The sequence below is a fragment of the Henckelia pumila genome, chromosome 2 (genome assembly GCF_033568475.1).
Source record: "Henckelia pumila isolate YLH828 chromosome 2, ASM3356847v2, whole genome shotgun sequence".
Lineage (NCBI taxonomy): Eukaryota > Viridiplantae > Streptophyta > Magnoliopsida > Lamiales > Gesneriaceae > Henckelia > Henckelia pumila.
In genome coordinates this window covers 135,359,918-135,374,027 of record NC_133121.1, presented here as the reverse complement: position 1 = coordinate 135,374,027, position 14,110 = coordinate 135,359,918, and the positions used below count along the sequence as shown (strand labels likewise).

Here is a 14,110-nt window from a genome sequence, read left to right as displayed (position 1 = left end):
TTTATATTGAATTTTTTGTGGTATAAAAATTGTTGTATAAATTTGGTTGTACATGTAGCATTGCTCTAAATTTAAACCATATTAAACCATATTGATTCCAATTTTCGGTTAATCAAATTCTACCTGTATAGGTAGTAAAGATTGCCTTTGACTTTCCTTTCATCAGTTGCAAGCATTAAATTCATGCGTGGCAATTTTTTAATTTGGCATCACATAAATTCCTGGTTCAAGTTGCCCCTCGTGCATTCTCTCATCTCATGTCTACGCTATTTTGAGCGCTAGGTTGGTGTTGATCTATTTGTTTCTTTTGTTTCTTTTTTTTTTTTTTTTTTTCTATTTCTTATTTATAATATATTAAGATTATGTATAATATAATATATTATAATAATATTTTATGTACATTTTTAAATATTTATTTAAATTTTTTATTTTTTTAATAAATAATAAAATTAGGGTTTTGAATTATATCAATTGAATAAATAATAATTTTTTAATTTCATAATTATAAATGTTATATGTAATTGTTTTTATCTTAATATTATTTTTATTTGTAATGTATTTTAACAGTAATTTTAATTCTATGAATTATGTAACTCTAATTTAATTAATGACATTGAATATAAAATACACTTTTGGAAAAAAAAATTAAGATTAAAAAACCCAAAATTTATTGAAATAAAAGAAAATGATACAAAATTTATTATTTTAAATATTAATGATATTTAATTATCGTGTTTAAAATATTTGATGCAATAAATTAATTGTTGTGAATAAAATAATATAAAATATTTCGAGAATATTTTTTTTAGTGCAGAGTTTAGAGTAAATGAGTTGGAGATGAGTTTTGTATTTGGTGTAAGAATTATACTATTTTGAAGTTAGTGTGAGTTTGTGACACCAAAATATATAGTTGATTGCCTTGCTGAAGATTTGGCCTCCTGTTATATACTTGTTGAAAACATTGAAAAGTATCTGCATTAATAGATTATTTGAATTCATATTTCAAAATTATCGGTAACCATTATTTTGAGTTCATGTTTGTAATAATTATCTGCATTAATAGATTTCGTTGCAAGTTTGAAATATCGGTATCATAAACAATCGCCAGAATTATTTATATTTGCTAAAAAACATCTTAAAGGATATATTTAGATAATAATTTTTTAAAATATTTATTATTTTATTATTTTATTTTTATAAGTTTAGAATATTCGTTTGAAAAAAAAAAACAAAAATTAGAATATTTTATAAAACATTTGTTCAACATTTCCTCATTTATTTTTAATTATACAATCATTTTTTAAAAAAAATAATTGTTCAAACAAATTTTTTAACCCTGAAAATGTTTTTATAAGATAGTTATTTTAATTATAAATAACTTAAAATATTTTAGTGAAAAATCTAGAAAAAACATTTTTATAAAAAAAATTATTTTTAACTTTTCCTTCATCAAAATATTTGATTTTTTAATGTCTATCAAAATGGCGAAACTTAGCTCAATTCTTCGACTTTTTTGTGCTCAACTGTTCTTCAACTTTGCATTCAGTCAGGTTCTTCTCTAATCCATTCATATTTTAATATTTGAGAATTTTTCATTCGTGTTTGCCCCTGAGTGTCCATGAAATGATTATAATTTGTAATTATGGACATATTATATTGGAATCGCACAATTTATTCGATTTTTAACATCTCAGTGCCTTCCAAACGGTAATCTATTGTTGATCTAGTGTTTGATAAGACATTGTTTTGTTCGTGGATTGAATTATGATGGACTAATAATATCAATATTTTAAAAAAATGCTAGGCGGTAGGCGGGTGACGACCCACCGCCTAGCGCCTAACCGCCTAGGTGGGGCCTAAACGGTTTTTTTTTTTATAAAACCTAAATAAGATATATTTATGATTTTACTATAAAATATAATTTTTATGTCTTATGTTTTTCAGTTTTTACGAAATTTTTATAAAATTTTAATAATAATAACAATAACAACAACAACAATAACATAGATATTAATAAATATCAAGTCTTTATATATAATATGAGATTTAATTTTTTGCTTGATTTTCTTTTCTGTGCTACTCGTTTTTTCTGTGTTTGTTGTGTCTTGCGTCGCTTCTCTTGTTTTAGTTTTTGATTTTTCATTTTTCTATTATAAAAAATAATAACCGCTTGGGCGGCGTCTAGGCGGGAAATTAGGCGGAAAACGCCTAGAGGCATAACCTAGCAAGAAAACGAATCGGTGGACAACAGTCTAGCGCCTAAGCGGCGCCTAGGTCGCCTTTTAGAATACTGAATAATATAAGGATTTTAAATAAATATACTTAAATCAGACAATGGTTCATGACAATGACACTGACACTGATCCTTGAAAAAAATTGAGCCAAGCATTGACAAATCAATTAATGTGTTATTTTTCACACTAAACGGTTTCTAAGGGGATTATATAGTTAAAGAGAAATTAGGTCACGGATCTGATTGATTATCATGGATCTTTTCTTTATTGAGTTGATGCATAATTTTAATAAGTTTTTAAGGAAAAAAATGACACATTATATTTATAGTGGAGGGGATTGCTCTTCTCTCTATGTAACTTGTTATCTGGTATGTTTACTCCTGCAGGCGAAGAAGTTGAAGAAAGATTTGAAGGAAGTGACTCATAAGGTTTTCTTTGATAAGACATTGTTTTGTTCATAGATTGGATTATGATGGACTAATAATATAAATATTTTAAATAAATATATTTGGATCAAACAATGGTTCATGACACTAACACTGATCCTTGAAAGAATTTGAGTCAAGCATTGACAAAATCAATCAATGTGTTATCCTTCACACTAAACGGCTTCTAAGGGGATTATATGGTTAAAGGGAAATTAGATCACGGGTCTGATTGATTATCATGGATCTTTTCTTTATTGAGTTGATGTATAATTTTAATAAGTTTTGAAGGAAAAAAACGACACATTATATTTATAGTGGAGGGGATTGCTCTTCTCTCTGTGTAACTTGTTATCTGGTATGTTTACTCCTGCAGGCGAAGAAGTTGAAGGAAGATTTGAAGAAAGTGACTCATAAGGTTTTCTTTGATAAGACATTGTTTTGTTCATGGATTGGATTATGATGGACTAATAATATAAGGGTTTTAAATAAATATACTTGAATCAGGCAATGAATCAAGACACTGACACTCTGATCCTTGAAAGAATTTGAGTTAAGCATTGACAAAATCAATCAATGTGTTATCCTTCACAGTAAACGGTTTCTAAGGGGATTATATGGTTAAAGGGAAATTAGGTCACGGATCTGATTGATTATCATGGATCTTTTTTTTTTTATTGAGTTAATGTATAATTTTAATAAGTTTTGAAGGAAAAAACACATTATATTTATAGTGGAGGGGATTGCTTTTCTCTCTGTGTAACTTGGTATCTGGTATATTTATTCCTGCAGGCGAAGAAGTTGAAGGAAGATTTGAAGGAAGTGACTCATAAGGTTTTCTTTGATAAGACATTGTTTTGTTCATGGATTGGATTATGAAGGACTAATAATATAAAGATTTTAAATAAATATACTTGAATCAACAATGGTTCATGACACTGACATTGACACTGATCCTTGAAAGAATTTGATTCAAGCATTGACAAAATCAATCAATGTGTTATCCTTCACACTAAACGGTTTCTAAGGGGATTATATGGTTAAAGGAAAATTAGATCACGGATCTGATTGATTATCATGAATCTTTTCCTTATTGAGTTGATGTATAATTTTAATAAGTTTTGAAGGAAAAAAACGATACATTATATTTATAGTGGAGGAGGATTGCTCTTCTATGTAACTTGTTATCTGGTATGTTTACGCCAGCAGACGAAGAAGTTGAAGGAAGATTTGAAGGAAGTGACTCACAAGGTTTTCTTTGATATTGAGATTAATGGGAAACCCGTTGGTATGATCCAGTTCTCCATGGACATCATTTTATTCCGATTTCAATTAAGTTGGTTGTGTTATCATCAAAATTATGGTTGAAACATTGACCAACTCGCTCAATCTTGTCCTGACTTTCGAAAAAACCATTTGAATTCACTATCCCTGGTGTTGTCTACTGATGAAAGAACTTTTTATTTACGCTGTATTTGAATGCGGATAGAATCAGTGGACTTTGAATCGGTTTTCATGTGATGTAATGGTTAATCATGTGGATCGCGTATAATATGGCTTTGTAATTTCCAAACTTGGTTGGAAATCCAAATTCAATTAATATTTTTCTTCTGGATGTTTTTTTCTTACTAAGGAGGTATTGGCACAGTCCCCTTATCGTTTACAAATATAGATTATATTTTCAATATATGCTAGCTTCTAAGTGGAAGATTAATAGCATTTTTTTCGTTCTTTCTTGCTTTTGAAAACTAATTTATGAAATCTTTTGTCAGGGCGAGTTACAATGGGCCTCTTTGGTAAAACTGTTCCTAAGACTGTAGGTAAGATATCATTATTTTTGAATTAGCTGCTGCAGAGGGCCTCCAGCACCACTGACGTTGTTTATTGCTGATGTTTACTTCTCTTGCAGAAAATTTTAGAGCCTTGTGCAGAGGTACGTCGTTTCAACCTTTGATGATGTATTCTATAATCCTTGTGAGGTCCTCGAAGAAAATGAGATGGAGGTCTTGTTATGAAGTTTTTACCATGTGTTTGAGTGATTCTTAAGCTCACTGAAAGTCTGAAACTTAGATCAAATAAAGCACAATGGATAAAAGATCTCTAGCTAAGACACGGTATTATTACCTTACCCATTTTTGGATGATACTGATAACCATTGACTCCGATGTTAAGTGCATGCATATGAAGGTGGAGCTAGATTATCTGATGATTTCATGTGTCATTTCCTTTTACTACCTTTGAATGAAGTTAATACATGAAAGAATATGTTAAGATACTAATGAATCATTTAAGTTGTGTCGGCAACTACCTTTTTCCGTTTGCAATTATGCATGAAGGTTTTCGTGGTTTTATGAATACTTGCATGCATGGGAGTCAATGGTTATGGTATTCTTAATTCAGGGGAGAAAGGAACTGGGAAACAAGGGAAGCCTCTGCATTACAAGAGAAGCGCAATGCACAGAATCATACCCGGCTTCATGATTCAAGGAGGTGACTTTACTCGGGGTAATGGAACAGGCGGGAAATCAATCTACGGGAAGAAGTTTGCTGATGAAAATTTTAAATCAAGCACACTGGACCTGGTATGTTAAAGCCTACTCTGGACCAATCCGGAGAATTGAAAACATCTGCACAAATCCGTTCCATTTAAGGCATCAAATTTACCAAGTGTTAAAAAACTATTAGCAGCATTGATGTTGATGACGCCCTTTATTTGGTTTTCAGGACTTTTGTCGATGGCAAATGCTGGGCCTAACACCAATGGCTCCCAGTTTTTCATCACAACCGTGACAACCAGCTGGTATTTACCTACTCTTTTGTTCTTATTCATAACAACACTCTTTCGTATCTAATATCAACCAGTAGTTCTAACTTCATATAATATTCATCTAGTGCTAATTGAGACAATGTCCCTAGACCTAATTGTTCTGCTTCACTTCGTACCGCCTTTGTGATCTTCTCTCTGCATCTTGCATTTGATGCTAAATTGCCAATTTCACGTCGGTCAACAGGTTGGATGGTAAACATGTTGTCTTTGGGAAGGTCCTATCTGGAATGGACGTGGTATATAAAATGGAAGCTGAAGGTAGCCAGGGTGGAAGGACAAAAAGCAAAGTTGTAATAGTGGACAGTGGTGAACTCCCCTTATAATTAGCTCATGCATCCTTGGAAGGCTTTACTCTGTGTCTTTCTTACCTCAACTTGAACCTTATTTATCAGAAATTATTCAGCTGAAACTATATATTGAACATTGTTTCAAATAAGTTGCGAACATTTGTGAGCTGGAACATTTACATTCTTGGCGCGAGCTCCTAAATTCTCTTATTAGCAGAAAATTTCATGTACTACCTTTGAGGTTAGATCTAAGGATGTACATTTAACATTTAACGTGGAGGTCAATGAAAAATAATGAACTACAAAGGAATTGGTAATTGTCATTCCTTCAATACATTTTAGAGTGGTATCCTTTCAGCTTGCGTACAACTTGTCCACAAAAATAGTGGACACAAACACGACACTTGTAGAAAATTTAGTTAGTACATGCAAAGAAGACTTGAAAAACGTTCTTGCTGAAAAGTGATTGGTAATTGTCAATCCTTGGATGCATTTTAGAGTGACTAATAGTGGACACACACGACAGTAGAAGAAAATTTAGTTGATACATGCGAAGAATACGTGAAAAACGTGCTTGCTGAAAAGTGGTGGCGGCAAAACATCAAAAATTGCGCGGGCAAAACGGTGACATAGCAATTATTTGAACTTTGAACCATGTTGATTCCAACTTTCGATTCGAGGCATGCAATTTGGGATGTTAGGATTGCCTTTGATTTTTCTTTCATCAGTAGCAAGCATTAATGCGTGCCAATTTTTGAATTTGGCACCACATAAATTCCTGGGTTACGTTGCCCCTCGTGCATGACACCAACTAAGATAACGCTTGCCCGATGAGTCGTAACTAATAAGTAGAACCGCCCGAAACGAGCCGAAACCAAAAATTTGGTTTGAACCAAAAATTCGGTTAGGTTTTCAAATTTTCGTTTTGGTTTGGTTTTTTTCGGTTCGTACCCAAAAACTGATTTTTTTTATTTTCTTTATTTTTTTTATTATTTTCAAATATTTTAATTAATTTTTTATTTGTTTTTATTAAATAAATATAAAATAAATAAAATAATAATTAAAAAATATACAAAAAAATCGATTCGATTTTCAGTGAATTTCGGTTCGATTCGAACCAAATGAACACCCCTACTAATAAGAGAATGAGGTTTCGTTTGAACATGTATTAATATTATTTTATCAACTATTCTATAAAAACATTTTAATATTTCAAAACTAATATTGGTGATCCTTGTCTTCCATAATTTCATTCTAAAAACATCTAAAACAACCAAATTTTCTTTAAAAACTATACTTGAAAAACTTTTTTTAAAAAAAGTTTTTCAAAGACATTTTACAAAAGTTTATCGAAACACATACTTTAAAAAATTTTTTACTGTAAAACACTAACAAAAATTTTAAAATACATGTCCAAATGAAACCTGAGTTATTTAATTTCTTAATGATCTCAGATGATATATTAATTAAATTAAAACATAAAAATGTACATTTTTTAATAGGAAAAATATATTATATTTGATTGAAAGAAGATATATAATTCATGAAAATGAAAATGGAATCATCTTCCATGTGATTTTTTTTCCTATTAAAGGAAAACGGAATTATCTGTTACAAAATGTACACATCGGCAAAAAACTAAATTAGTGGTTTGCCGGGTAAATGTTAAGAAGCCGGAATGTGAACACGTTATTAACTTAATTACGACTTCTAAACATTGTTCAAAAAGCTTCTTCAGCCAATGAACATGCTATTTCGAAAATTCTTCTAGTTAAAACTAAATAAGCCTGACTCCGACGCTGTGACACGTGAAAATATTTACCTTTTACTCGCTATCACTATCAGAATCTAGGAAGCCAAAATCTCTCTGTCCATCGAGCCTTACGAACAACATTCCCTGGTTCACTTCCGACCATGCTATACCTTCTTTCTTCAGAAGATTAATGACCTGCATGCATCAACCCGAAAGGATATGCATTGGGAACATATATGTAGAATGATAGTAACATAATATTACAGCCAGTGCACGCTTATTAGTTCATGTATCACAACATGATGGAAGGCCAAAAAGTTAAAGAAAACTTGTAATCACACTTCCAGCTAAGTTGGCCGTCATAATCATAAATCTGAGTGGGAGAAACCTCCCAGATGCTACAGCTAGACAAGATGGTTTGATCAATGCCAAGGCTATTGAACATACCGAGCTTTTCACCTTCGATTTGCCCAAACCATGGCTCCCGCTTCCAGTGATAACTTTGAATGACCGCACGGCTTCAAATTCAGTAAAAACAAGAAATACAAAAGAAAATAAAAGAAATTTAGATTATAAATTAACAAACTTGTACCCACTCATACAACTTATATTATATATGATAGTGTGATGGAATTGTCAAAATGGAACAGATTCTTACAGCGAACATATGCTCCAAACAGAAGGTGGAGCTTCAAAAGCTTCATTGCTTGTTTAACGTGTTGTCCATGCAGATCAATTGTTATCACGTTTTCTATACTATTGTTTCTGCAGGGCAAGAAATGGATGGGGCAACAATTAACTTTGGACCAAAATGAGTTTTCATAATTTCAATATCCAACAGCCCCACCTAGCAGTAAATATGTCCTGGCTAGCTTTCTCATCTGCCTTGCGAGCCATTTTATTATGTAACCTACCCTGGAACAATTAAGTGGAAAATATGTTGGTACATCTACATAATGTAAAAGTTGACCAAATAATTTGCCAGTCGAACAAGTCAATTCTATCCTCTACCCATGAAACATGAGTAAAAATATAACCCAACAGAACATCAAAAGAAGCAAGCAGCAAGTAACTTAATAACTCTTTCAGTTGCTAAAAACTACCGCAAACAAAACTAGAAGATAACCACCATATTTGTCCTCATAAAAAGGTACATCAACAAAGGCACCGTTGCTTCTCTCTCTCTCTCTCTTTATAATATATATATATATATATATATATATATGTGTGTGTGTGTGTGTGTGTATATATATACCGTCACCAGAATCCCAAATGTGTTAACCAACTATTTCATGTACAAAAATCCAACTAAAAAACACCTATACAGCCATACCAATGATTCTTTTGTAAAGTGTTCGAGAAGGTTTTTCCAAACCTAATCATTGAGCATTCCCAACAAAGAAATGAACTATGTCAAGAGAATGGTGAGCTTTACCCATTTACTTGTAAAAATCTAATTAAAAATTATGATGTGTTATAAAGAAGAAAATTTGACCTGAAATATTACACTAAAAAGTAATGGAAATACCACAAATCCAGATACCCTTCTCCAAGTAACATACCTGCTCAGAGAGATAAGCAGCATGTTCCTTCTCTCCATTCGCAAAAGCAGTTGTAGCCTGCAGCAAATCTTACTTCTCAGGCCCAAAAGCTTAGCAAAGAAAAACCAAAAGCATAACCAGACACAAGCTCTAGGTATGCACAACCTTCTGATAGTAAGATTTCATCGACTCCCAGTGCTGCTTTGCAGTAGTTCTGAGTGCCAAATACTCGTCTCCTTTAGCTACAAAAAAGAGATGGATTATAATACAACATTTTACACGAGTCTGGAACGAACTGAAGAGAGCGTAATAGAAACTGAGAAACATTGCCACAGAAAAAACAATGGTACCAAATTAGTTTTGTAAACTAAGGAATTAATGAATCATTGGTCATGTATTTCCCTATAAAACTAAAAAATTGATGTGGTATTCTTAAAATCAACACTTTCTCCAAAATGGCAGGTGTGAAATTATGCCCGAGTTCATGACTGGCACGTAAAACACAAAAGCAAAACTGTGAGGGAACAACATGTCAGCAACAGACATTTGAATAATTAAAATACCTTGGAGAGGTTTCCGTTGTTCACCCTCACCAGGTTGAGACATTTGACCGAGGGATGTCATTTTCTTAACAACATTTCTCCAGTTCATGGTGCTTGGTTCATGTTCAGCAGTCTTGGGAGTGGGCATGTTAAACAAGGCCTCCAATAACTGCTGTGGAAGCTCTGACTTCAAATATCCCATCTCTGTTGAAACGTGAGATTCACTAGATCCAGTAACTTTTGAAAGATCCCTATTAAAAACAAAAATGACCAATCAACTCAAGCTTCAAAACTTACTTCCAAGCTCTAATGTTCTAGATATAATATACAACACCAGATGGTGAAACTTGTTAGCAGGACAGTAATAGTTCATGGGATTAACAACTTAAGTTTCCTACAGATGAAACTTAAAAAGAGCTAAAATTGACTTGATGTTCAGATCCTTTATATGTGGCTTTCAATCAAGCTTCGCAAGGTATTCTTGATCCCCTTCCAAGGTACTAGGACCAGTCGATAAGCATTGAGCAATCTTTATGCAACCGGTGTTTTAACATAGCTGCATTACCTGCAATGATTTCCTGTAAACCAAGGATTGTCCTTAAGTTTAATTTCAGATGAATGGAAATTTGAGTCAAGTGTTCTGTCAGTTAGCTGCAAAGAAATAATAAACTAAATGAGAATATTGTAACTTCTAATTTAAAATTTTACCATTAACTATAATACACATATTCTATTGCAAATAAAATAAAGTAATAACTTTGGAATTTTTTCATATAATACCGTGGATTCGTGAAAAAACAAGAAACATAACAGATAAGCTATAACTTATACTATTGTCTAGTTATGCTCTACTCCACCACATATGGAATTATACACATTCAAGAAATAGCATGCATGAAACTATATTGTAAAACAGTTCAACTAGCATTATTGGGATTTAGAAAAATCTATCAAACACTAGTTAGAAGTAGCATACAGTGTCGGCTGATTCAGGAAGATACTGAGCATCCTCTCTGATGACAGACTCATAACCACCATGGACCTGCTCTTTTGAGGTAGCTGATAATTCAAGCAGCACATCCAAAGCCTGTAAGAGGGAAAAAAAGGGTCAACCATCGACATAAAAAAAGTTGATATTAAAGATTCCTCTTTCCTGGTATCCTTGCAAAAATAAAAAGATTAAAAAAAAAAAAAGAACATTGCCAAAAACCACTGTATGCATAAAATCAGTGTAAATCAATTATTTTACTTAAATGCCAAATATGTCACTGATAAGTCAGCAATTATGTGAATTCAGTTTACCAAGCTCTGCAGAAGGATGAGCCCTGAAGAGCATGCTGGTCCCGAAGCATTTTTAGCGAGATGAATTAACAAAAGAAATGATTTTTTTTAATATCGTTGGATCTCAAGTAAAAGAGGTCAGGAAACCATAAAATCGCTCTTTCACACTATGAAGTGGCAAACGCTTAAAGCTTCCTTGGGCTATTTGTGCAATCTGCATTGTGGGCCAACCACAGCAAAAATTATTTGTTTCATGAAGCTCATCTGAGAGAAAGAACAAAGAACATTCAAACCATCTATTTCTAATTTACTTGTCTTGCGACTTTAGTTTGAATGCTAAAGAAGGTATTGAACAAAAAGTAAAGAGCAAATATATATTGCTCAAGCTTTCATAGATTAGGATCCAAAAGAAAAGAAAAAGGAGATCGTATTTAGCTGACATGAATATAAATCACAAGCCCATTCTTTCATAGGATGCTAAAGAAGATATTGAACAAAAAGTAAAAGGCAAATATAAATTGCTCAATGTCTCATAGATTAGGATCCAATGAAAAGAAAAAGGAGATTGTAATTAGCTGAAATGGATATAAATCATATGGCCTTTCTTTTAAAGTACAGAGTAGCGTAGCTATAAATTATAACTGTAAATCAGAAAATTAATAGTTACGATCAACACTTTCAAAAAAGAAGCTGCATTTGCCTCGTTACCTTCTCCAGGTCATCTCCGCATTGACCTGTTGAAAGTAAAAAAACAGATGTCAAGTCAAAACAGTTGTGAAATATCCAACACAATAAATTGAATGTAAATTTACCATTCAACGATGCACACAAAGCTAACCTCCCCAATCTACAACAGTAATCCAAAAGCCCGAAAGAACAAGAGAGAGAGGATACAAGTTTGGTAAACTATGCCCATAAAGGATATTCATCAAAGAACAATGCCAAGAAACTTACCTAATACATCGCTAACTAAAGCCAAGCTCAGTTCACACTCTTCACCGAGCATGGAACATAAGAATTGTTCAGCTTCCTTCCTGTTCAAACTCTCCTCATGAAATCCCTTCAAATTAGAAGGGCCCTTCTTCGGGGTAGACCTGACATAGTCTTTGCCCAACACAGTCGACACCGTGCCTGCAGCAGCAATGACTTTCTTTGACTTGGGTTTACTCTTCCGGTTAAACCCAACCTGCGGGAACTCATTAGCATCACCAAAAATTTCTGATGCAAAAGAACTCGAGCTTGAACCCACGTAGTCATTCCCACTGGAGCTTGAGCATGTTGTGCTCTGATCCTCCCTCGCTGCACTCTCAACAACATTGGCAAGAATTATAGCAGCTACGTCGGGATCCCCCTTGGCTTCTTTGTAAGCTGTATGAACTTCTTCCAGAGAAACAGAACTAAAAGCCATCAATAAATTTCTCAAATTCCTTTGGTCTTTTTCATCAGTAAACTTACATGACGCAGCTTGATTACCCTCATTCTCCTTTGCAGAAACTCTTTGTCTCTTCTTCTTCTTCTTGTTCTTTGTGTGGTTCATCTTTTAGCAATTATATACAGATACACCTATAGATAAATATGCCGGTACTTTACTGGCTATACACAATAGTTATGTACATCTAAAGGCATGAGTACAAATACAACAACATCGCCTAATCGTCCTCATACTTGATCCCTCCCAGTTAACAAACAATACACATATTCTCATCCATCCAAAGGATGCTTGGGGGAAAATGGGAAAAAAATTGACCTAATCATCTGATTAAAAAAGAAAAGAAGAAAATGAATATGGTGGAGGGCTGCAAAAATGGGTTTCGATTCCAAAAACAAATTGGGATGGAAACCCTAACTTCCGGGATTAAAATTTGGGGACGTTGAATTTGGGATCGGGGATAGGTTGAGGCGACAACGTTTTGATTTTGAATTTCCACAGCGAATCAGAATATCACATCACCCATATCAGATTCTGGGATTTATGGCCACATGGAAATAAATTTTGATAAAAATAACCCTTTTATATTAATAATATATAATATAGGGTATAATGTAATAATAAATAAAGATAAAGAAAAGTTTGACTTTTGAGCTACATTTGGATTGGAAAATTTTCAAAATGTTATTGCTTTTAAAATCTTTGAATTTGAATTGATTTCTATTTATGATTATGGAGTTTAAATCCGTATCCTTATTTGATAACATGATTTAAAATCACCCATTTAAATTTTTTATCCCAAATAAAGTAAAAAATACATTTTTACTTGCTCTCTGATAATGCTCTTAATCAAATAACTATTCATACGTTGTTAAATAAAAATACGAAGATGTTACAATTTTTTGTAAAGTAATTGCATGTAACTAATACGTCGTTTGATTATTTAAAACAACTTAAAGATGTTGATGTTTTGTATTATAAAAAAAATTATTGTCAAAATATATAATACTATGAAAGTAAATAATTATACATATACCGATATACGAAAATTTTAGATTTTTATCATACATGTTAATTAAATTTATATTAAAAAATAAAACAATTTTATCTATATTTTATAGCGTTTTAATTTTTAAAAAAAAATCCTACAATGCCTTTTTTAAACCCTTTCTCATTTTTAATCGTTTGCTATTACTTAGAGAAATAAAAGTCATTTTTAAAATAATTCTAATATAGTAATTGTCTCAACGTAAATGTCAATTCCGGATTAGAAAATTGAAATCGGAAACTGATTTTTTTTTCCTCACATCATTTTCATTGATTTCTTGTTCGAGCCATCTGGATCTACCAATAATAGTATGAAGAGAAAGAAAAAAGAAGAAGTCCAAGTCTATGCATGAGGAGGCTATTAATTTTTTAGATTAATATAAAAAACGGGTAGAAAACATGGTGGATATTTAAGAAAATAAACAAAGTTAAAATGAGGTAAAATATTAAAATAAAATAATTTCTAAAAACAATAAAGGTAAAACAACTTTTTTAAAAAAATTGCCAAAACTTATAAGCTCTGAATCAGTTTATTAGTTATTTTCAACAACTTATAAATTTTGTCAAACACCCTTCAATAATCGATACCAATTAGATTGTCATTGGTCAAGATTGTTGCACAGGGTTACCACAAGATTTACCCGCTGATGTGGCTTGCAAGATACTTTGATAAATTCAGAATTTATTGATCAAGTTTGTCGCACTAGATTACCATATACCATTACGCACTCTAGCTACTGTATT

At 32.2% G+C, this 14,110-nt stretch overlaps 1 protein-coding gene and 1 pseudogene across 2 annotated transcripts; one reads left to right on the top strand and one right to left on the bottom strand.

The window, feature by feature from the left end:
• The first annotated feature begins 1,470 nt into the window (after window positions 1-1,470).
• On the top strand, window positions 1,471-5,922 carry LOC140879420 (uncharacterized; annotated as a pseudogene).
• A 1,395-nt stretch (window positions 5,923-7,317) lies between these two features.
• Window positions 7,318-12,859, bottom strand: LOC140879419 (SMR domain-containing protein At5g58720). Of its 2 annotated transcripts, none has more exons than XM_073283118.1 (11): window positions 11,845-12,859; window positions 11,599-11,624; window positions 10,586-10,696; window positions 10,175-10,260; window positions 9,631-9,860; window positions 9,233-9,309; window positions 9,089-9,145; window positions 8,374-8,441; window positions 8,185-8,291; window positions 7,974-8,044; window positions 7,318-7,721 (listed from the first exon to the last, which is right to left on the bottom strand). In XM_073283118.1, exons 1-11 carry the CDS (start codon window positions 12,425-12,427, stop codon window positions 7,599-7,601), a joined length of 1,539 nt encoding a protein of 512 aa, XP_073139219.1. In that variant the 5' UTR covers window positions 12,428-12,859; the 3' UTR covers window positions 7,318-7,598. The 2 variants fall into 2 exon arrangements, with proteins under 2 accessions (XP_073139219.1, XP_073139221.1); XM_073283120.1 differs by having other exon boundaries at window positions 9,233-9,303.
• Window positions 12,860-14,110: the final 1,251 nt, after the last annotated feature.